A 25,642-nucleotide genomic window follows, 5' to 3' on the forward strand; every position below is an offset into this window, starting at 1 on the left:
GTGCCATTGGCTACTGCCCTCTGACCCCTGTAACACCCCTAAATTTAGTATTTAGGGGCACCACCAAACCTTGCTTTATAGATTCCTGGCGACCTAACAAGAAGGATCTAAGAGCTGTACCAGAAGAGAAGGCTCCAGATGACAATTGACTTGGCCCTAGCCCTACCGGCTTGCCTGCAGCTTCAAGAATCCTGCTACGAGAAGACTACTTTAGTCAGCCCTCTGACCTAATTTGGTCTTTCTGTGCTGCATAATTTGTGTCCCTGGTTATGGCCATCTCCCAGTACTAATTTTGGGAAAATCTGCTTTGAGCAGGTAAATATTTGCGTGTATGGTTTCCATTTTATGTTTCAGGGTTGACTTACTTTCTCTTCTTTCCTGTGTCCTCTCCTTCCTTGTTCCCTTCGCTGTTTTTTCTGCTCAGAAAGGCATGTTTGTCCAATCTGTTGCATTGGTCTCATGTTCCATTCACAACTCATTTAGAAACCTTATTTGGCGTCCAGGCATAGTCACAGGTTCAAAGCCCCAAACCTTCAACTCCATTTCAGGCATTGAAGGAGTTGATTCCTAGCCTAATTATGTATTGTGGGAGCTGGAGGCATGCCATCCGCATCACCCTCAATACAGCGGCGAAGGGTGACATCAAGCCTCGGGCCGTTCCGCTTTCATATTTCGCATGTACAGTCCCTTAAATGTTAATTTCGATGCCGACAATGTGCTGAATCCACGCATGTATTGATCAATGTCTGATAGCGACCTAAAGACAGTAATATGCATGAGTCAAGATGTGCACCGAGGAGCTGTGTAAAGGTGACCATCTTTGTTTGCACTGGGCCACGCCCCAGTCCATAGAAGAATATTTAAAATGCACACAGAGTAGTTTATTCTTGCATTCAAACGTTTAGCCAAATGTACTTCTCCGTTTTACATTATATTTTTTGTACTTCTTAAAAATGTAGCAGGTCTTCACATGTACTAGGTTTTAGGGAGGAGGCCCATGTACACTATTGTGAATGAAAGATATACTTGTTGCTTTTGTAAAACCTCGTACAGATGACCATTTTTCTTTTTGTATTGAGGTTTATTGTTGGATACAGATGTTCATTATCCAGTAGCTAATTACCCTGCAATTAATTATGCGCATGTATTTAATCCACAAAAACAGTTAAATGGCTTTTTTAGGCAGTGCTGCTGTAGCAGTCATACACACAGTAGCCAGATGAACGTCAAAACAAATATATACTAGATGTCACTTTATTTTTATGCTACGTAGATTATTTGTTTAATTCAGTTGGATGGTTATATCAACATTGTTTATGGTGTCTTCTTCATTTTGCACCATCCACTGCTTTGTGGGAGGTGAGTCCAGTCTTTACACAGCCCATGAATCTTCATTTGATGTATTCTACGTAGCTTTCACCATCCATCTGCAGCTTGTTCTGTCCTGTTGTATTACCCAATTTGTATTGCACTTCATATTCGTGAACAAGATCCTAAAGTTCTTTCTGGGGTGATCGAGATGCAAAGGTTACCTTCGAACCTCTGTCTGATGGAGGAAGGGGGGTATCACCCCCCCCCCCAACCCCCCAACACAAAAAAAAAAAGTATTACTTAAACCACAGTGGGCGAAATGTGTACACCTGGAGGAACAATTACTATGCCAGTGCAATTTGGAAATCTCACACCATTTTGTTTACTGAAACTAAAAGTAAGATGTTGAAAGAAACAATTTGTAATATTCTAAACCCTCCACTATACTGCAAGAGTTTACATCATGTAAATCTTCATTAGATCAAGCTCAGACCAATGATTTCAGTGCCGTAACATTTTCTGTTCTTCATGGATGCGTATGTCCAGTTTAGGTGCAACGTGCTATCATTGAGGTTATGAGATACAAAGCAAATTACAGATGGATTTTTGGGGGGATTTTTAGTAACTTTTTGTAAATTAATCTAATCTGGTGTGGTAGCGAATGTGGGGTGTCAACATTGTTCAGCATGTGAAAGTACAGTGTAAGCAGTTATATATATATATATATATATATATATATATATATTTTTTTTTTTTTTTTCAGCTGATGGAAGTGACGGGAAAGAACCAGGATGAGTGTATGGTGGCTCTGCATGATTGCAATGGGGATGTTCACAGAGCAATTAACACACTACTGGAAGGGAACTCTGATACGGTGAGAAAACAATTTTATCTTTGAATATTATGGTATTACCTCTAGTCTGTCGGCAGTCTCAAAAATGGGAATACCAAAGAACTTGTAACACAGTTTAATGGAATGCGTTATTTATTTATTATAGCTTTTCAATGGTAATGTGTATTGATTGCTCATTCTGGTGTTTTATTTCTTAAGGACATTGTAAAAGAGGTAGCTTAGCGTGTTGTGTTTAAAAAAAAAAAAACAAAAAAAAAAAAAACTTGGCCTAATTGAAGATTGACGCTCTTGCCTTATTTAAAGCTTCCCAGTGGTCATTTAAAGTGTTAACTCTGCCCTGTTTAATCTTGTTTCTGTAATTGTTTTTGCTGTGTAATGCATGTCTTAGTATCACATTTGTAATCCGTCCTTCTTAACTTTGGGAACAAGGTTTTCACTTAACACCCATGGCACCTCTCCACACTCTGAGAAACTCTTTTGTTGGCTTTCTTCTATTTTTGCTTTTCCACTCTAAGAACTAATTGAGTGTATATCAATTTAGGGGATGATAAAACCATAGCACCTAAAAGCACTCTTGCACTTAAATCTTTACAAATTTCCAAATCTACCACCTCTCTAATAGATCTTCATCACAGAAAGCAAGTACTCATTTTCCTTATACATGATCGATGCAGAAGGGGTTATCAGGATCTGAGTCACCTAGAGACTTGTTTGTTCCCTACTTGACCCTTCCAAGCAGTTGCTTTTTTTAAACGTTTGTTCACTTGCAAAACATAAGCAGGTGTATTCTCCGCTGGCCAGATATACTATCAACTTTGTTTTCCTCGCTGAGACGTGGCTTTGTGAAGCGTCAAGAAAAAGGTATTGCGACTGCCATCTCTTAAGTTCACACTTCTTTTGGAAAGGGCATGCCGTGGCATTATTTTCAAATTCTACTCAATAGTCACCCTTTATAAGGATGTTGTGGATCTCGCCCTTGAATAAGTCGGTCACTCTTAATTAGGTTTTTTAGGTTTTGGCATACTGGACACCCTCAACCCACCTGGCTTTCCCTGACAGCCTTTTATTTTTTGTGGGCATTGTCCATCAACAGAGCCAGGACTAGCTAATCTGCTTCATTAAAACATTTGTGGTGAAGAGCATACCTTTAGCCATTACTTTTAACTTTTTGGTTGCTATGTGCTTCATTTTAGAATCCGAGGCAGAGGTCACACTCACATTACAGGTCATACCCTAGACCTGATCTTCTCCTTCCAAACAATGACAATATTTAAGTACTTTCCCATTACATGAATAGACCATTGACTTCTCACCTTTGCCCTGGCCTCAGAACTTCAGTATTATCTAACACAAAAGGTTACTTAGATAAGAATGTTTTGCTCCTGGAAGAAACCTGATGCCAGATTGTGGGAACCTCTTAACATCTCCCTTGAAATTGATGAACTAGGCCACAATTCCATTGTTTGTCTCTTTGATACTTTTGACCAGCTTCACCCTCCTGTTATCAGATACAGAACTACGTGGAAACCTAATAATCACTGATTCACCTCTGGAGGAAGCCCGTTTAGCCTTTTACCTACTGTGTAGAGTTCATAAATAATGCCCAACTGCTGCAAAAACTCATCTGTGAGAATTCAATCACACAGGCTTTACCTGCTATGCAGCATTGGTTATGCTCTTGTAGCTTAGCAGCCTTAACTGTTCATAGGTCACCTCTATGTCCTCACAGACCCGATACAGTGATCTGGCCGCTTTCTTTCATAAAAAGAATAAGGACACTTAAGTTGGTATCTTTTAGATTCACTACACAAATAGTATTTGGGTTAGGAATTACAGGGTGAGCATCCTCTGTCATTTTTACGTTGGTGGAAATTATTCCACCCTGACTGAGCAAATTGAGGTAGGTTTGAAAGGGACTGCCAGCCAGTGGCTTCTCACCCTTCTCTGAGAGGTTAACCTAATCGTCCAAAGTCATTTCTTGTTGTGTGCAGCTTCTCAAGAGTTTGATTTTCCATGCACAAATTAAATGTAATCTTTCTTGTCTTGTTAAAATCGTGAAGGTGTATAGATTCTAGGTAGTTTTCTGTTGTGGTGGAAACATTCTGAGATTTAATAAATGAGCACGAGATGTTCAAAGAAAGATGAATGTATGTGTGTCTGGAATATATCCGTGAATGGTTATCAGTTTCCTTAAGCTTAAAGCCTTCAAAATTAAAGTGCTGGTAATTGGACAGGAGGCCCTTTGGTCTTCAGAACTGGATCCTTTCTATTAGTCAGAATGTCCGCTACTGACTGACATGGTCAAAAGCCTGGGTTTCGCACTGGATAGAATGTATAATGTACCCTCAGATCAGTCAGTTCATTTTTTATTTCATCTTATTTCGGTGTTTGGCAACAAAAAGATTATTTTCAAATTCAAAACACATTGTCATCACTCAGTTTTCAAGGACAGAATAAAGCGCAACTAGTGTCTTAAAATCGGAGAGCAAAGCAGAGATTAACCTGCTTGGGCTTCTGAATCTTCTGAAACTAGTATCTTAGTGAGCAACTTCTTTTTAGTTTAAAAAACCGTACAGCCTAGGATGTTTAAACCATGCCAAAAACAATTCTAATGCCTATTATCATAGTTATGTACTATAGACCGCAGCACAGGACTGATAACAAAAAAGTGCATCCCATGCAGCTGCCAAATCGAAAGCCCACTTCACAACTCTCATGGCAAAGCGGAAAAGTGACTTTGCTGTTGCTGGCTGGATGGAAGAATGGAGGTAGAGAAAATAAGTGGCCATCCTACCTTCGTAAGAGATGGCATTCCCAAATCTAGTCACTTTAGAGAGTTCAAAGTCCCTGTGCTCATGGCAGATCAAGAGAGAAAAAAGCCACGGACTCCCAGAAGAGAGATTTCAGAAACCAGTCACCCCACTGACTCAGGATGTGGTAGGGATTGGGGTTGGAGAACCTGTAGCAGTGGCATGAATTTGGAGAAGCCAGGTAGTAGGGCAGTAGTAGACTCAATTTTTGAAATGGATAAAACAGATGTGCTCAGACCGGCCGTGGTTGTGTCCAGCTTAACTACTTACCAAATGGGAAGACTGCTAGAGCGCTTCCTCCTTTAGCCACCACAACTTCGGCCTTTAATCAACCAAATTCAGTTTCCTCAGTGAAACTGTTTCCATTATTTAATGTGGTAAATCGAGCTGCCATGATTGAAAGGCAGTTTAAAAACCCCAGTGTGGAAGGAGGGCCAAGTACCTCCCGTAAAGCAACCTAACTAATAAGTTTGTGGAGCTGGGTCTAGAATGGAAGAAATGGAGAAGGTTTTTGAGACATTTACGGGACAAATGGATGCTAAAGCAAATTGGATTTCAGATCTTGAAGACGCTCCAACTGAATTTCTGAAAACCAACTCCATTCTTAAAGTAAAAAGGAGCATGACATTGTGCACGAAGGTCTAATCTCAGATTTGTGGTCATTCAAGAGCAGGAGGAAGCAAAGGCAGCTACGTCTGTTGAAGCTATGGACAATTTGATCTGTACTCGCATACTGCAAAGGTTTACAGAAGATTTGTCAGTAACTCGTGCCCACCGTACTCCCTTTTTAGATCATATGGAGATAAATCACCTCCCTGCACAATGTTGGTTAATTTTGCGGATTATAGAATTCGGTAGGAATCGCTTAATAGCGCGATTAAGCAAAGAGAAGTAAAAGCCAGGGATGGGTTTCATGCACAGGTTTTTCCAGATGTCATTGGAGAGTTCAGGCATGTGATCTCTGCTTTCCAAGCTGCAGCAAGGCATCTACAACCTGCTAGACTGAAAGTGCTGTATAAGGGAACATTTAAGGTATTCAACAACAGAGATGGCGCACAAGTATCTGCCTGAAATGCAGTCTTGGATATTAATTTGAAGATGTGCTTTACGAATATGTATTTAATAGTGGCAATTGGAGAATTTGGGGAGGGAGTTTAGCGGTTTAGAAAATAAATATGTAGGCTACTGCTTTTAGCCCCCGTGCCAGCCTTTGCAGATCAACTTAGAAGGCTTGTTTCGGTTTTCAACAGCGGAGGAACCTAAAGTTCATCCTTGATGTGAATGCATTCATTTAATCTAGACTTAAGTACACTGACAATTGTGGTTTAGACTTACTAGCCTATTTCTGTTCATGACACTAGTTCTATTTCTATTTATGGTGGTGTTAGTATAACACATTGCTACCTAAAACTGTGCTTCACAGCGCAGGTTTGGCCAAATGAACCCTCATCAGGGATGGGGAGTAACTGAAAGGACATAGATTTCCGTAGTCTGGAGACCTCCTTGTCTAATGTATTCTCGATAAGGAGGCTAACTTGCCATTTAAAGAGCTTATTCCAGTATTATCTGTTTGCAGGTTAAAAGTTATGCAAAATATGGTTTGTCTTCAATTTAAGAAAATTCAACAGGGTCTCTCATACTTCCTTGGTGATTGATTTCTAACTGGATCAATGTTGTCGCTTTGCCTGGTGCATTAAGCAGTTTATGGCACTGACTATATTTTTTCCCTAGAAACTGTTGCCTAGACATTTCCTCTAACTGCCCCAGACTATACCATTTGTGAAATGATTTTGACAAGACGGTTGTATCAGATCTTTTATATGAACCTCAATTTAGAATGCTCTACATCTGTGTGAAATTCAATGCTATGAAACTTTTTGAGCGGGGCCAGTGTTGTTAAACCATATTCCCAGGTAATTATATGTGCTCTTATCAAACACTTTTCTCTCGGTCAGTTTTAGGACTATTGCCTACCCATTGTGCCCTAGTGAACCTCAAGGAGGGATAGGAATAAGGCAGAGGGACAAAGCAGTAGAAAAATACCTAACTAGCTTTTCAAAACACAAACCTATATATATATATAAAAAAGGTTTTTTCTTGGCTACCACACAATTCCTATTTCTTGTAAAGGGGTAGTTGTAGAGGTGTGGGAGGGCCATGAATGTCTGTTTTGTTGTTGCTACTTCCATTTTTTCACATTTGTCTATTGCTTTCCACATCTTTTGCATTCTTTCATGTGCATTGTGCTTACCTGTACATTGAACTGAATTATGATACAGGGAATGATTCTATACTTTTTAATGCAGCCACTCAGTATTACTCACATCCATCAGTTAACCATGTTTCATGTTGTGACTACTCAAATCAATGAATCAGTAAAACTGGTGGTGTTAAATATCAAGGGCATTAATCATCTGGTAAAGAGAAAGAAGGTATTGGATTATTCCTACATACATAAACAAGACATGATATTCCTTCAGGAAACAAATTATGCCAGAATACTTTTTGTATAGCAGTTGGGCAAGCAAGGTACTTTTCTCTCCTGCTATAAACAGACACCTGGAATAATAACTATATTTAGCAAGACAAGCAAATGTTTTAGTTTTATAAACCCTAACAGATAAAGAAGGAAGATGGATATTTAAGAAATTCTCCAAATTAGGCCAAGAGTTCGTCACACTGAGTATTTATGCCTCTAATGGCAACTGTACTAAATTGTGGAAGTTGCTTAAACTTTTGGACTATCTACCCAGCGACACAATTATTACATTTGGGGGACATTTTATTTTCCCATCAGATACAATTTGGCTCACTTATCCCAAACCAAAGCACCTCCCACACCATTGCATACAGCTGTTAAAAGGATTTGTAATAAATAAGATCATAGAGATGCTTCGAGACTGCAACACCCTGATTAAAAACATTACACAGTCTTCTCCCATTGGACACACTATAAAATTGATTGCCATCTAATCTTTAATCTTGTTCACATGATGATCAACTCAACCATTTAACCCATGACTGCTTTAGACCGCACAACTTTTACACCATCACTAAATTAGAATGTGACTAAAAATGAGGATAAAATCTAGTGTTGAAGTCCAGAAATTCAGAAAGATCGTCACACATTCAAGATAAAGATTACACCAAACTTAGCCCAGACCAAAAATCTTATAAACAGATCTTTCTGGATGCCTAAAAAACTTGAAAAATTAGGACTATTGTCTGATAAAATTGGCTGGAGTTGTGAAACAAGCACTGGCAAACTCACACCTATGTTGTTTGAATGTCCCCTACTTAAGAAATTGAGGGGTAAGATGTGTTGTAATTTTCAACTTAACACCACCTAAAAACTTTACCAACGGCGTACTATGCAAATAACTTAATTGGTTAAAAAGTAATCATGTTAAGTTACTAGACCTTTTACTCCAGTATTGGAACTTTCATAGATTCACGTGCTTAAATCCTTCCCCGTCGTCGAGATGGGAGTCCCTGGTGTAATACAGAAGTTATGCTCAAGTGGATATAAATATTAAGTGCATTAGGCCTTAAAATTAGAAACAAATCAGTTGTTTTGTTAAAAAAAAAAAAACCTCAACCAATCATGTCACACCAGCCTCTACAGCTCTCCTGTAAGGGGCTAACTTCACTCAGTTTTTCCACTGCACTGCATGCTTAGGAGTCTCCTCTGAGCTCTGCTCAGTTTTTCTCAGATATTCTTTTCTGAGCAAACTTGGATTATATTTTCTCTTCAGACATTCTTACTTTTGGGTGCTTCAAACTGACAGCCATGTCAGACACCTAAGAAAGGTCTTTTTAGAGCCTGTGCTACCTGCATGAAGAAAAGGCTGCATGCGGATGACCAGCATATGGACGGCATATATTGTCTCTATCCTAACTATAAAACCAGAGACTGCAAAGTATGTAGGATATTTTCTAGTAAGACCCCTAAAGGACAGAGAGGGTCGCCTTCTCATTTGGCTACAAAAATTAAAATCCAGGTACAGTCCGGTTTCTGATGAAGACAGTGCCTCCTCTTCTGTCTGTCGTCAAGACACCGTGAAGAGACATGCTTAGTGTAAGGAAATGCCTACTTGGCATGGTTGCCCCCTGACTTTTTGCCTTTGCTGATGCTATGTTTACAATTGAAAGTGTGCTGAGGCCTGCTAACCAGGCCCCAGCGCCAGTGTTCTTTCCCTAACCTGTACTTTTGTATCCACAATTTGCAGACCCTGGCATCCAGATAAGTCCCTTGTAACTGGTACTTCTAGTACCAAGGGCCCTGATGCCAAGGAAGGTCTCTAAGGGCTGCAGCATGTCTTATGCCACCCTGGAGACCTCTCACTCAGCACAGACACACTGCTTGCCAGCTTGTGTGTGCTAGTGAGAACAAAACGAGTAAGTCGACCTGGCACTCCCCTCAGGGTGCCATGCCAGCCTCTCACTGCCTATGCAAGTATAGGTCAGTCACCCCTCTAGCAGGCCTTACAGCCCTAAGGCAGGGTGCCCTATACCATAGGTGAGGGTACCAGTGCATGAGCATGGTACCCCTACAGTGTCTAAACAAAACCTTAGACATTGTAAGTGCAGGGTAGCCATAAGAGTATATGGTCTGGGAGTTTGTCAAACACGAACTCCACAGCACCATAATGGCTACACTGAAAACTGGGAAGTTTGGTATCAAACTTCTCAGCACAATAAATGCACACTGATGCAAGTGTACATTTTATTGCAAAATACACCCCAGAGGGCACCTTAGAGGTGCCCCCTGAAACTTAACCGACTGTCTGTGTAGGCTGACTAGTTCCAGCAGCCTGCCACACTAGACATGTTGCTGGCCCCATGGGGAGAGTGCCTTTGTCACTCTGAGGCCAGTAACAAAGCCTGCACTGGGTGGAGATGCTAACACCTCCCCCAGGCAGGAGCTGTGACACCTGGCGGTGAGCCTCAAAGGCTCACCCCTTTGTCACAGCCCAGCAGGGCACTCCAGCTTAGTGGAGTTGCCCGCCCCCTCCGGCCACGGCCCCCACTTTTGGCGGCAAGGCTGGAGGGAACAAAGAAAGCAACAAGGAGGAGTCACTGGCCAGTCAGGACAGCCCCTAAGGTGTCCTGAGCTGAAGTGACTCTAACTTTTAGAAATCCTCCATCTTGCAGATGGAGGATTCCCCCAATAGGGTTAGGATTCTGACCCCCTCCCCTTGGGAGGAGGCACAAAGAGGGTGTACTCATCCTCAGGGCTAGTAGCCATTGGCTACTAACCCCCCAGACCTAAACACGCCCTTAAATTTAGTATTTAAGGGCTACCCTGAACCCTAGAAAATTAGATTCCTGCAAACAAGAAGAAGGACTGCCTAGCTGAAAAACCCCTGCAGAGAAAGACCAGAAGACAACAACTGCCTTGGCTCCAGAAACTCACCGGCCTGTCTCCTGTCTTCCAAAGAACTCTGCTCCAGCGACGCCTTCCAAAGGGACCAGCGACCTCTGAATCCTCTGAGGACTGCCCTGCTTCGACGACGACAAGAAACTCCCGAGGACAGCGGACCTGCTCCAAAAAGACTGCAACTTTGTTTCAAGAAGCAGCTTTAAAGAACCCTGCAACTCCCCGCAAGAAGCGTGAGACTTGCAACACTGCACCCGGCGACCCCGACTCGGCTGGTGGAGAACCAACACCTCAGGGAGGACCCCCGGACTACTCTACGACTGTGAGTACCAAAACCTGTCCCCCCTGAGCCCCCACAGCGCCGCCCGCAGAGGGAATCCCGAGGCTTCCCCTGACCGCGACTCTCTGAAACCTAAGTCCCGACGCCTGGAAAAGACCCTGCACCCGCAGCCCCCAGCACCTGAAGGACCGGACTTTCACTGCAGACGTGACCCCCAGGAGTCCCTCTCCCTTGCCCAAGTGGAGGTTTCCCCGAGGAAGCCCCCCCTTGCCTGCCTGCAGCGCTGAAGAGATCCCTTGATCTCTCATTGACTAACATTGCGAACCCGACGCTTGTTCTAACACTGCACCCGGCCGCCCCCGCGCCGCTGAGGGTGAAATTTCTGTGTGGGCTTGTGTCCCCCCCGGTGCCCTACAAAACCCCCCTGGTCTGCCCTCCGAAGACGCGGGTACTTACCTGCAAGCAGACCGGAACCGGGGCACCCCCTTCTCTCCATTATAGCCTATGCGTTTTGGGCACCACTTTGAACTCTGCACCTGACCGGCCCTGAGCTGCTGGTGTGGTGACTTTGGGGTTGCTCTGAACCCCCAACGGTGGGCTACCTTGGACCAAGAACTGAACCCTGTAAGTGTCTTACTTACCTGGTAAATCTAACAAAAACTTACCTCCCCCAGGAACTGTGAAAATTGCACTGTGTCCACTTTTGAAATAGCTATTTGTGAATAACTTGAAAAGTATACATGCAATTGAAATGATTCAAAGTTCCTAATGTACTTACCTGCAATACCTTTCAAACAAGATATTACATGTTAAATTTGAACCTGTGGTTCTTAAAATAAACTAAGAAAAGATATTTTTCTATAACAAAACCTATTGGCTGGATTTGTCTCTGAGTGTGTGTACCTCATTTATTGTCTGTGTATGTACAACAAATGCTTAACACTACTCCTTGGATAAGCCTACTGCTCGACCACACTACCACAAAATAGAGCATTAGTATTATCTATTTTTACCATTATTTTACCTCTAAGGGGAACCCTTGGACTCTGTGCATGCTATTCCTTACTTTGAAATAGCACATACAGAGCCAACTTCCTACACTTAGGAAAGGTCAGCCTCTCACAAACCACCTAAAAAAGCTTAAAAAAAGTAATTCGAGGCTTCCTCAGAAATATGTAGCCCATCAAAAAAGGGAAAACCAAAGGGTTCAGATTACATAAAATCTGGAAAGAAACCAGCTCTGAGCCCCCAGCGCTGCCTTTCAGAATTAAACATACTTTAAAAAGCCGGCCTCTGCACCGTTAACGGGACCATCATTGGCGGTATCTCCATCGACGTCACAATGTCTGTGTCAACAGCAGCTACATCTGAATCCTCGTCGACTATCTGGTCATCCTCGTCAACGGCGCGTCCCATTTCCTCACCCCCACTGCAGTCTTTGTCGACGCTGCTCGTCTCATCGATTTGCCCGTCGACGGAACACTTGTTGGCGACCTTACCAATGACTGCCTCATTGACTAGCTTCAACCGTTGATGCTCCCACCGTCGATGAGGGTCATCGCCATGAGCACCATCGACGATGCCTCTGTCGACGATCACTTTGTCGACACCGTTGACATCCCACCTCTCATCTATGATCAAGATAACAGCAAAGAGATCAAGACCATCTACTTTAGCTCTGTTCTCGTCGATGGAGCAGGTTAGTCAAAGAAATGTCAACAAGCATCACTTGACCCCCTCAATTACATCTCCTAGTAAGGTTTCAAGCCTATTACCTTTGCACCTTTTGGATGAAGACAAATAAGAGGACGACGGCCTTTAGGGGTGGCCAGCAGTCCCTCTCAATTACAAGTCAAATGGCAGGAGTACCCAGATGATGATGACTCTTACTATGACCAGCAATATTACGAACAGCAATAACGGGCTGGTATGTCTCCCTCCCGGCTTAGTGTCGGACTTGCAAGCAATGTTAGTGGATTGTAGAGAGCGTTTTCTTCCAATGCCTACATCGGTGCATCACCTGCCTATTCCCGCTATACCACCAACCCCTCAGCAATTTCAACAACCGCAGGTTATAACTCCTAGGCCTCAAGCTCTACCTGCACAGGGGCAAGCCTCTTTGGTTGAAGATGGCGAGGAAGGTGTGATTCATACACTGAATGATGAATGAGATGACTATCATTCCAGCACCTGCCTCTCCTGCGACACCTATTGTGGAATCTCTTCCGGAGGATATCAGTGGCTTTCACAACCTGCTAGAAAGAGCAGCCACGCGATTTGATCTACAGATGCCTGTGACTCAGCAGGATTGTTTCCTGTACGATTTCAAGGAACCTCACTGGAAAACGGTTAGGGCAATCCCAATAATTGATCATGTTTGGAGCCACGGTTTGAAGATTATGCAGAACCCTGCAATGGTACCTGCTGTGCTGCCTAAGGTAGACAAAAAATATAAGTCCACTGGTGATGCTCCTGCTTGCCTTACAGGCCACCCAAAACTGGACTCTGTCATCTCACAGGCAGTGCAACTGAATTCCAGGAATCCTTCTACTCCATTAACCATACCGCCAGATAAAGAGGGGAGATGCCTGGATAACTTTGGAAAGTGTTTTTCCTCAATGTCTGCCATTGCGGTATGGGCTGCCAGTTCTCTAGCATTGCTTGGCAGGTGGGACAGATAGCTCTGGTCAGACATGTCTCACTATTGGGAATAACTCTCGGAGGGTTCCAAGATGGAGGCAGAAAAGGTGCTCATGGAGGGACAGCGTTCCTTGGTGGAAATCAACTGCGCAATTGACATCGCTGCCATGAGCTTTAGGCTGCTTGCTGGATTGGTTGTTTAAAGACGTCTGGGTGGCCCAAAGTTCAGACAAAAAATTTTGATCTTCCCTACGATAGAGGTGCACTTTGGGAAGCATGACGATGACTCACTTCGGACTATAAAGTCGGACACTGAGACAGCTAGATCGTTAGGCACTCTGCAGTATATATAGGAAAGTGCCTTTTCGTGGAGCCAGGGGACAACCTTAATTTCGTTCAGAATATCAGCACCATAGATTTCCATCGTACTCCCATCACTTTCCACACTTCTAGACCCCAGTATCACCAGAGACAGCCGCCCGAGCAGCTTAAACCAGACCCTATCACCAAGGCAAGCCTGGATGACAATCTAAAGAAACTGCCCTTTGTCAATGACACCTTCAGCCGGTTCTCTCCCACTCTTCCCCTACAGTCTTTCACAGAATATTAAAGCATATTCAGCGCTGGTGGCAAAAAAACAAAGATAAATGGGTGCTAGATGTAATTGAATTTGGACACTTCATAGAGTTTCATTCAGATTCCCCCAATAATGCCTCCACCTCGGGTTCGACAACAACATCTTCATCTGCTCAACTTAGAAGTGGAGACTGTGTTGCGCAAAGGAGCCATGGAAGTTGTACCATATTCCCAGAGAGGCAAAGGTTTCTACTCCAGGTTCTTTCTCATTCGGAAAAAATCTTGCTTATGGAGGCCAATCCGAGACTTACGTGAGCTAAACAGATACCTCAAAAAACATTCCGGATGGTCACGCTACAAGACGTCCTACAACTTCTGAACAGACTATATAGCAACCTTGGACTTTCAAGATGCGTACTTAATATTCCCATTCATCCACTACACAGGAAGTTCCTAAGATTTGTGGTGAATGGCAGACACTTTCAATTCAAGTTCCTTCCCTTTGGACTACGATCAGCACTGCAAACTTTCACCAAGTGTTTGGCTCCAGTCGCAGCCTACCTGATAATAAAGACACAAGATTTTTTCTCATTTAGACGACTGGCTAGTGAAAGCTCCCGAAGTCCAGTCAGTGCCGCGCAAGTCCATCAAGGTGACCCAACGCCTTTTCGCTGGCTTGGGCCTCGCTCTCAGCCGGGAAAAATCACTACTCCAAACTTCGATTCGGATAGCCTTCCTAGGGGCTGTATTGGACACGCAACAAGCCAAAACCTACCCAACTCTGGACAGGCAGAACAAGCTAATCTTCCAAGCGAATCCAAAGAAAAGTCTTTCAGTTCGACAGTACAAATCCTTACTAGGGATGATGTCATCTTGTATAAGTCTCATTCCCATGGTCGACTTCATACGTCTGATTCCAGAGGAACTAGATAAGCAATGGACGCAAGCACAAGGATCCTTCGAGGACATGATCCGCATCACTCCACTCACAATACCTTCTCTCGATTTGGTGGACAGTTGCCGAAAACATTTCACGAGGTTTGCACTTCTTACCACAGAGGCCTCCACTAACCGTAACAACTGACGCGTCAATGACCAGATGGGGGGGCATGCCTGCAAGACCTTCGAGTGAGTGGCAAATAGCCCCCCTCTCACCATCTTTCACATCAACCTTCTCGAGCTGAGAGCAGGGTATTATGCTTTGCAAGCCTTCCTCCCAAGAATCTGAGGATCGACAGTGCTTGTCAGGATGAACAATACCACCACAATGCACTATCGCAATAAAACAGGGAGGAATGCGTTGCCACCTAATATCATTAAGTGCAGACCATTTGGAGTTGGTGTATTCAGCACTCACATAGTGCATATAACAGCAGAGCATGTCCCAGGCCTGCAAAATACCATTGTGGATTCGTTGAGCAGGTTGACAACATTTCCGCACGAGTGGGAGTTTGACCAGCGGACACTGGATGGAATATTCAACCAGTGGGGTAAACAGAATCTGGATCTTTTCGCAACTTCCCAGGATGCCAAATGCCATTATTACGCAAGTTGGAGTCCCCATCAAGGATCGTGGGGGGATACATAATTGATTGCATGCATACACCTTTCTTCCAATTCCTCTCCTCACAAGTGTAATCAGGAAACTAAAGTCTGAACCCTGCCAGATAATTCTGATCGCACCAGTGTGGCTACATCAACCTTGGTACACGGAGTTACTTCTACTATCCTCATGTCCACCCATAAGGATAAAACCAGTTTTGGAATTGCTCACCATCAACCAGGGACAAGTAAAACACCTGGATCTCAAGACTCCGAGCTTATCGGCAAATTCGCCCGCTTAAACATACCAAGTGATTGCAGAGACAAACTACCTAAAGCACCAGCAGATAGCACAAATGTACCACCTGAAGTGAAAGCAATTTTGTTTGTTGCGAAGCCATGAATATACACCCTCTCTCCTCCGCCCCGGAAAGAGTTTTACCATACTTCTTACAGTTAACATGCTCAGGGCTTGCCAATTCGTCCCTCAGAGTCCATTCTTGATATTGGAGGATACCAGGCAAACCATCTTTATGTTCGCTGAGGTTAATAAAGCAATTCTTGAAAGGTCTCTTAAAATCCTTTCCTCTGGTGAAAGCTCCACCTCCAGCATGGCTACTTAACATCGTCCTCGGTCAGCTCATGAAGGAGCCCTTTAAACTTATTCATAGGACAGACAAAGTACCTCGCATGGAAGGTGGCTCTCTTCCTTGCCCTTATTTCTGCACGAAGGATAAGCGAAATCCAGGCTTTCAAGATACAGGAGTCTTTTTTACAATTAACAGAATGATAGTTTTTCTGCACACCAATTCTAAATTCATCCCTTAGGTACCTTTTGGATTGTCATATTAATGAACCAGTAGTACTGAAGTCATTTTTCCCAAATACCCAAACTACTGTGGAAAGAACCCGGCATTCACCAGATCCTAAAAGATGCTAGATCTCAAAAGATGCATCACATTTTATTTGGACAGAACAAAGCCCTTTAGGAAAATTAACCAGCTATTCATAGCCTTCAGTACCTCTAGAAAACCACTCCCTGTAACTAAGCAGGCTTTCTTGATGGATTAAGGACACAATAATGTTTTGCCATCAGAGGGCTGGTAGACCATTCAAGCACATTCCACCAGAGCAATATCCACATCCTGTGCACTGTTCGCAGGTGTATCAATACAGGACATCTGTTGTGCTGCAACATGGAAGACAGCACATACTTTTGCGTGGCACTATTTCCTGGCTAGAGAGTCGCTTCAAGATGCAACAGTTGGACAGGCAGACCTTAGAAATCTATTCCAATGAAGGTGAGTCATTATTTTCTACCGTCCATCCGCTTGTTTTGTATTATGTCACATTTTCTATAAAAGTGATAACTTTATGCTCTTCAGACTCTAGACCGTAAGCAAAAGCTTTTGATAATTTGGTCACGCTCTTTCACATATATAATACTTTGTTTTTGAGCACATAGAAATAAGTTACTTACCTGTAACTTTAGTTCTCCAGTATTGGACACTTTCATAGATTCACATGCGACCCACCCACCTCCCTGGGGAGCTCATTTTAATTCTCTCAGTAGTATCTATATTACAGCACTAGTGCTAGGAAAATCTGAGGGAAGTCAGCTCCTCACAGGAGGGTTCTAGAGGGTGGTGTGATCTGATTGGTTGACATTAGAGTTTGATCCTTTTTCTTCCCTCCCCCCCACAAAACTGTGATATGTATCTAATTTTAAGGCCTAGTGTACTTAATCTTTATATGCACTTGAGCATAACTTCTGTATTAGACCGCGGACTCCCATCTCGACGACGGGGAAGGATTCAAGCATGTGAATGTATGATAGTGTCCAATACTGGAGAACTTCAGTTACAGGTAAGTGACCTATTTCATGTTCATCCTTGCACTTAGCTAATTGGAAAGATATTCAGAAATCCTCTGCCAATGCATGGTGTGAGTGACTAAGACACATAAGAGGAACTGAACATATGATGGCTCAACAATACCCTTGGATCTCAGTGAAATGCTGCATACAGAACAAGCTAGATGAAAGCTTGATAAAGAGTTAACATCCATGAGCATTTCTTACTACACTTAAGTCCTGCAAAACCCATTTCTTTCTTTATAGTCCTAATCAATGGCTAGAGGTACAGATCTCCTATATTCACTGCTAAATATTGAAGATGGGTGTCGATTGATGTGATTTCAGGGGACGAAGCTGTGCTTTCCAGTTCTTCGCGATTTGTCTCCTGTACAGAGCTAGGGCCAGGTTCAGGAAGCGGATCTCAGCCCTTCCCTGCGGTAGGTCATCTCCGTAGCCCAACAAGCACACGTTGGGAGTCGGGCTCAGGTTCACATTGCGCAGTCTTGACAAGTCAGAGATCACCTCGCCCCACCCCTGCTGGATCTCAGGACAGGACCATACCATGTGGTCAAAATTTGTGTCTATGTTTTCACATCTAGGACACTTCCTAGGATCTCCCCCATAAATTACTGTTAATCGATGTGGGGTGAGGTACGTTCTGTGTAAGTAGTTGTATTGTATATACCGCAGTCAAGTGCTGCAAGCTACATTCCGGGAATATGCCAGGGCCCTATTCCACGCCGCATCAGTCGGTTCCCTGTCAACTGTCCTCCCCCATCGTTCTCTCAGTGGCCCCTGAGAGTCTAGTGCATCCTCAATTTGAGCGCAGTATAGTTTAGTGATCAGATGGGTCTCCTTGCCCGATGTCAATAGGAGATGCAATATCCCGTGGGTGGGAGGCTCTACATTGACTGTGGTCAAGTGCGTTTTCAGTGTGTGTATCAATTTATGGTATAGTAGGAACTGCCCCGGGGAGATTCCATCCTCGACATGGTTAGCAAAGGATCTCCTCCAACCGGTCGTCTCTACTCCACGGGCTTCCAGCAACTCCCATGCCTCCTCAGGGAATTGAGGAAATTATGTTTTACCGTCTAGCATTACCTTCAGTCTAGCTGTTTATAGCAGTGAATACTGAATGCCTTCATTCCTTAGGGCCCCTGCGATGTAAGATGCACGCTTGTTTTGTACTTCTACTGTAAAATCTGGAAAGAGTGTGACTTCGCCATTTGCCACCTTAAACGGGCCCCCTTCTCATGCTCTTTGCAGTAGGATGTCCCGTTCTCTGTAGTGTAGCAATCTTGCGTTCACCACCCGTGGGGGCCTGCCCGGAGCCAACGGTCTCTTCCCAGAGCCAAGGGTCTCGAGGGCACCCGGTGTGCCCTTTCCAGGGTGTAGAAGGGGGTCAGCCCATACAGCGCCACTACTGTGCTCAGCCATTTTTCGAGGAATTCCACCATATTCGATCCCTCTGCCCCCTCCGGGAGACCCACCACACGCACATTATTCCGACGGCTTCTCCCCTATGCGTTGTAAAGAAATGGCTCCCTGTTGCAGTTACCCCCCACTTTTTGCCTGATACTGATGCTGACTTGACTGAGAAGTGTGCTGGGAACCTAACTAGGCCCCAGCACCAGTGTTCTCTCACCTAAAATGTACCATATTCTCCACAATTGGCACAACCCTGGCACCCAGGTAAGTCCCTTGTAACTGGTACCCCTGGTACCAAGGGCCCTGATGCCATGGAAGGTCTCTAAGGGCTGCAGCATGTCTTATGCCACCCTAGGGACCCCTCACTCAGCACAGACACACTGCTTGTCAGCTTGTGTGTGCTGGTGGGGAGAAAGTCGACATGGCACTCCCCTCAGGGTGTCATGCCAACCTAACACTGCCTGTGGCATAGGTACTTCACCCCTCTAGCAGGCCTTACAGCCCTAAGGCAGGGTGCACTATACCACAGGTGAGGGCATATGTGCATGAGCACTATGCCCCTACAGTGTCTAAGCAAAACCTTAGACATTGAAAGTGCAGGGTAGCCAAAAGAGTATAAGGCCTGGGAGTCTGTCAAACATGAACTCCACAGCACCATAATGGCTACACTGAAATCTGGGAAGTTTGGTATCAAACTTCTCCGCACAATAAATGCACACTGATGCCAGTGTGCACTTTATTGTAAAATACACCCAGAGGGCATCTTAGAGGTGGTCCCTGAAAACATACCCGACTTCCAGTGTGGGCTGACTAGTTTTTGCCAGCCTGCCACACACCAGACATGTTGCTGGCCACATGGGGAGAGTACCTTTGTCACTCTGTGGCCAGGAACAAAGCCTGTACTGGGTGGAGGTGCTTCTCACCTCCTCCTGCAGGAACTGTAACACCTGGCGGTGAGCCTCAAATGCTCACCCCCTTTGTTACAGCGCCACAGGGCATCCCAGCTAATGGAGATGCCCGCCCCTCCGGCCACTGCCCCCACTTTTGGCAGCAAGGCTGGAGGAGATAATGAGGAAAACCAGGAGGAGTCACCACCCAGTCAGGACAGCCCCTAAGGTGTCCAGAGCTGAGGTGACTCTTACTTTTAGAAATCCTCCATCTTGTAGAAGGAGGATTCCCCCAATAGGATTAGGGGTGTGCCCCCCTCCCCACAGGGAGGAGGCACAAAGAGGGTGTAGCCACCCTCAAGGACAGTAGCCATTGGCTACTGCCCTCCCAGACCTAAACACACCCCTAAATTCAGTATTTAGAGGTGCCCAGAACCGAGGAAGACCGATTCCTGCAAGCTAAAGGACTGCTGACCTGAAGCCCTGCAGTGAAGACTGAGACAACTGATTTGGCCCCAGCCCCACCGGCCCGTCTCCCTACTTCGAGGAAAACTGCAACAGCGACGCATCCAACAGGGACCAGCGACCTCTGAAGCCTCAGAGGACTGCCCTGCATCTAAAGGACCAAGAATCTCCCGAGAACAGCGGCCCTGTTAAAGAAACTGCAACTTTCTGCAACAAAGAAGCAACTTTAAAGACCCCACGTTTCCCGCAGGAAGCGTGAGACTTTCCACTCTGCAACTGACGCCCCCGTCTCGACATGTGGAAAACTAACTCTACAGGGAGACTCCCCGGCGACTGCGATCCCGTGAGTAGCCAGAGTTGACCCCCCTGAGCCCCCACAGCGACGCCTGCAGAAGGAATCCAGAGGCTCCCCCTGACCGCGACTGCCTGTAACAAGGAACCCGACGCCTGGAACCAGCACTGCACCCGCAGCCCACAGGACCTGAAGGAACCAAACTCCATTGCAGGAGCGACCCTCTGTCTAGCCCAGGTGGTGGCTACCCTGAGGAGCCCCCCGTGCCTGCATCGTTGAAGAGACCCCCAGGTCTCCCCATTGATTCCTATCTGAAACCAGACGCCTATTTGCACTCTGCACCCGGCCGGCCCTATGCTGCTGAGGGTGTACTTTCTGTGAGTACATGTCCGACCACCCCCCTCCCTGTGTCCTAAAAAAAAAAAAAAAAACCTGGTCTGCCGTCCGAGGACGTGGGTACTTACCTGCTGGCAGACTGGACCCAGGGCACCCCTGTTTCCATTGAAGCCTATGTGTTTTGGGCACCACTTTGAACTCTGCACCTGACCGGCCCTGAGCTGCTGGTGTGGTAACTTTGGGGTTGCTCTGAACAATGTCAGATCAATGGGTGTTAAATATTATCCAACATGTTTACTGTCTGGAGTGCATTTCCACACCTCCAAACATTCCCCCATGCTCCTTTAAACTTTCTCCAGGACATGTCACTCTGTTCAAACAAGAAATTCAGGCTCCCTTAAACAAAGGAGCCATAAAAACATGTTCCTTCACAAGATCAGGGGACAGGAGTGTACTCTTTGTACTTTCTGATTGTAAGGAAATGCCTCCTTGGCATGGTTGCCCCCTGACTTTTTGCCTTTGCTGATGCTATGTTTACAATTGAAAGTGTGCTGAGGCCTGCTAACCAGGCCCCAGCACCAGTGTTCTTTCCCTAACCTGTACTTTTGTATCCACAATTGGCAGACCCTGGCATCCAGATAAGTCCCTTGTAACTGGTACTTCTAGTACCAAGGGCCCTGATGCCAAGGAAGGTCTCTAAGGGCTGCAGCATGTCTTATGCCACCCTGGAGACCTCTCACTCAGCACAGACACACTGCTTGCCAGCTTGTGTGTGCTAGTGAGGCCAAAACGAGTAAGTCGACATGGCACTCCCCTCAGGGTGCCATGCCAGCCTCTCACTGCCTATGCAGTATAGGTAAGCCACCCCTCTAGCAGGCCTTACAGCCCTAAGGCAGGGTGCACTATACCATAGGTGAGGGTACCAGTGCATGAGCATGGTACCCCTACAGTGTCTAAACAAAACCTTAGACATTGTAAGTGCAGGGTAGCCATAAGAGTATATGGTCTGGGAGTCTGTCAAACACGAACTCCACAGCACCATAATGGCTACACTGAAAACTGGGAAGTTTGGTATCAAACTTCTCAGCACAATAAATGCACACTGATGCCAGTGTACATTTTATTGTAAAATACACCACAGAGGGCACCTTAGAGGTGCCCCCTGAAACTTAACCGACTGTCTGTGTAGGCTGACTAGTTCCAGCAGCCTGCCACACCAGAGACATGTTGCTGGCCCCATGGGGAGTGTGCCTTTGTCACTCTGAGGCCAGTAACAAAGCCTGCACTGGGTGGAGATGCTAACACCTCCCCCAGGCAGGAGCTGTGACACCTGGCGGTGAGCCTCAAAGGCTCACCCCTTTGTCACAGCCCAGCAGGGCACTCCAGCTTAGTGGAGTTGCCCGCCCCCTCCGGCCACGGCCCCCACTTTTGGCGGCAAGGCTGGAGGGAACAAAGAAAGCAACAAGGAGGAGTCACTGGCCAGTCAGGACAGCCCCTAAGGTGTCCTGAGCTGAGGTGACTCTAACTTTTAGAAATCCTCCATCTTGCAGATGGAGGATTCCCCCAATAGGGTTAGGATTGTGACCCCCTCCCCTTGGGAGGAGGCACAAAGAGGGTGTACCCACCCTCAGGGCTAGTAGCCATTGGCTACTAACCCCCCAGACTTAAACACGCCCTTAAATTTAGTATTTAAGGGCTACCCTGAACCCTAGAAAATTAGATTCCTGCAACTACAAGAAGGACTGCCTAGCTGAAAACCCCTGCAGAGGAAGACCAGAAGACGACAACTGCCTTGGCTCCAGAAACTCACCGGCCTGTCTCCTGCCTTCCAAAGATCCTGCTCCAGCGACGCCTTCCAAAGGGACCAGCGACCTCGACATCCTCTGAGGACTGCCCCTGCTTCGAAAAGACAAGAAACTCCCGAGGACAGCGGACCTGCTCCAAGAAAGGCTGCAACTTTGTTTCCAGCAGCCTTGAAAGAACCCTGCAAGCTCCCCGCAAGAAGCGTGAGACTTGCAACACTGCACCCGGCGACCCCGACTCGGCTGGTGGAGATCCAACACCTCAGGAGGGACCCCAGGACTACTCTGATACTGTGAGTACCAAAACCTGTCCCCCCTGAGCCCCCACAGCGCCGCCTGCAGAGGGAATCCCGAGGCTTCCCCTGACCGCGACTCTTTGAATCCAAAGTCCCGACGCCTGGGAGAGACCCTGCACCCGCAGCCCCCAGGACCTGAAGGACTGGACTTTCACTGGAGAAGTGACCCCCAGGAGTCCCTCTCCCTTGCCCAAGTGGAGGTTTCCCCGAGGAACCCCCCCCTTGCCTGCCTGCAGCGCTGAAGAGATCCCGAGATCTCTCATAGACTAACATTGCGAACCCGACGCCTGTTTCTACACTGCACCCGGCCGCCCCCGCGCTGCTGAGGGTGAAATTTCTGTGTGGGCTTGTGTCCCCCCCGGTGCCCTACAAAACCCCCCTGGTCTGCCCTCCGAAGACGCGGGTACTTACCTGCAAGCAGACCGGAACCGGGGCACCCCCTTCTCCCCATTCTAGCCTATGTGTTTTGGGCACCACTTTGAACTCTGCACCTGACCGGCCCTGAGCTGCTGGTGTGGTGACTTTGGGGTTGCTCTGAACCCCCAACGGTGGGCTACCTTGGACCAAGAACTGAACCCTGTAAGTGTCCTACTTACCTGGTTAACCTAACAAATACTTACCTCCCATAGGAACTGTGAAAATTGCACTAAGTGTCCACTTTTAAAACAGCTATTTGTGAATAACTTGAAAAGTATACATGCAATTTTGATGATTTGAAGTTCCTAAAGTACTTACCTGCAATACCTTTCAAACAAGATATTACATGTAGAATTTGAACCTGTGGTTCTTAAAATAAACTAAGAAAAGATATTTTTCTATATCAAAACCTATTGGCTGGATTTGTCTCTGAGTGTGTGTACCTCATTTATTGTCTATGTGTATGTACAACAAATGCTTAACACTACTCCTTGGATAAGCCTACTGCTCGACCACACTACCACAAAATAGAGCATTAGTATTATCTATTTTTACCACTATTTTACCTCTAAGGGGAACCCTTGGACTCTGTGCATGCTATTCCTTACTTTGAAATAGCACATACAGAGCCAACTTCCTACACTGATCCCCCAAAAAGGATGAGTTGTTAAGGCCTATCCTAGATCTCCGGCCTTTGAATTATTATCCTGTGTAGGAAGTTGGCTCTGTATATACTGTCTCAAAGTAAGAGATAGTGTGCACAGAGTCCAAGGGTTCCCCCATGTAGGTAAGTAGATAATTCTAATGCTCTATTTTGTGGTAGTGTGGGTGAGCAGTAGGCTTATCAGAGGGTAGTGTTAAGCATTTGTTGTGCACACACCGGCAATAAATGAGGAACACACACTCAGGCCAATAGGTTTTTATATAGAAAAATATATTTTCTTAGTTTATTTTTTAGAACCAAAAGTTCAAGATTTGAAGTAAATACATAAAATGCAAGGTACTCCACACAGGTAAGCTAGGGACTTTGAATTAAAGGAATATCATATACAGTCTTTGTTAAAATGTCAATAAGCTATTTTAAAAGTGGACACAGTGCAAAAATCAACAGTTCGTGGGGGAGGTAAGTAATGGTTAGATTGTGAGGTAAGAAACACTTACAAGTCTCAGTTCCGGGGCATAGGCAGCCCACCGTTGGGGGTTCAGGGCAACCCCAAAGTTACCACACCAGCAGCTCAGGGCCGGTCAGGTGCAGAGGTCAAAGAGGTTCCCAAAATACATAGGTGCCTATGGAGAACAGGGGTGCTCCGGTTCCAGTCTGCCAGCTGGTAAGTACCCGCGTCCTCGGGGGGGCAGACTAGGGGGGTTTTGTAGAGCACAGGGGCGGCCAGGTGCAGTGTGCAAAACAGGCATCAGGTTTGAGATAGGAAACAATGGAGAGACCCGGGGGTCACTCGTGGTACAGGCAGGCACAGGGGGGGGGCTTCTCGGGACAATCCCCACCTGGGCTAGACAGAGGGTCGCCTGGGGGTCACGCCTGCACTTAGGTTCGCTTCCTTCTGGTCCTGGGGGCTGCGGGTGCAGAGCTTGGTCCAGGCGTCGGGTCCCTTGTTACAGGCAGTCACGGTCAGGGGGAGTCTCTGGATTCTCTCTGCATGTGTTGCTGTGGGGGCCCCAGTGGGTCGTCTCAGGCTACTCACGGGGTCTAAGTCGCCTGGGAGTCCTCCCTGTGGTGTTGGTCATCTGGATCTCGAGCCTGGGGCGTCTGGTGCAGAGGGAGAAGTCGCCCTCTTCTGGCAGAGAGAGGGAAATCCTTTAAAAGTTGCAGGAAGTAGCAATATTGTTGCTCGTTGTTGAGCATAGCCACTGCTCACGGAAGTTTCTTGGTCCTTAGGATCAGGGCAGTCCTCTGAGGTTTCAGAGGTTGCGTGTCCCTGTTGGATGCATCGCTGTTGCAGTTTTTCGAGTCAGGAGACAGGCCGGTAGGGCTGGGGCCAAAGCAGTTGTTGTCTTCTGTCGTCTCTGCAGGACTTGCAGGTTATCAGTCCTTCTTGTTTCAGGTTGCAGGAATCTGATTTCCTAGGTTCAGGGTCGCCCCTAAATAATCAATTTAGGGGGGTGTAAGGAAATGCCTCCTTGGCATGGTTGCCCCCTGAATTTTTGCCTTTGCTGATGCTATGTTTACAATTGAAAGTGTGCTGAGGCCTGCTAACCAGGCCCCAGCACCAGTGTTCTTTCCCTAACCTGTACTTTTGTATCCACAATTGGCAGACCCTGGCATCCAGATAAGTCCCTTGTAACTGGTACTTCTAGTACCAAGGGCCCTGATGCCAAGGAAGGTCTCTAAGGGCTGCAGCATGTCTTATGCCACCCTGGAGACCCCTCACTCAGCACAGACACACTGCTTGCCAGATTGTGTGTGCTAGTGAGAACAAAACGAGTAAGTCGACATGGCACTCCCCTCAGGGTGCC

General features: G+C 45.9%; 1 protein-coding gene across 6 annotated transcripts in view; it reads left to right on the forward strand.

The window, feature by feature from the left end:
- The window catches only part of UBAP2 (ubiquitin associated protein 2), a 1,102,091-nt gene that overhangs the window by 168,587 nt on the left and 907,862 nt on the right, over positions 1-25,642 (forward strand). For all 6 annotated transcript variants that reach the window (XM_069217098.1, XM_069217184.1, XM_069216796.1 and 3 more), the window contains exon 4: positions 2,075-2,185. In XM_069217098.1, the coding sequence (XP_069073199.1) occupies positions 2,075-2,185 (111 nt within the window). The remainder of the gene's footprint in view (positions 1-2,074; positions 2,186-25,642) is intronic.

The sequence above is a fragment of the Pleurodeles waltl genome, chromosome 1_1, assembly GCF_031143425.1.
Source record: "Pleurodeles waltl isolate 20211129_DDA chromosome 1_1, aPleWal1.hap1.20221129, whole genome shotgun sequence".
Taxonomy (NCBI): Eukaryota; Metazoa; Chordata; class Amphibia; order Caudata; family Salamandridae; genus Pleurodeles; species Pleurodeles waltl.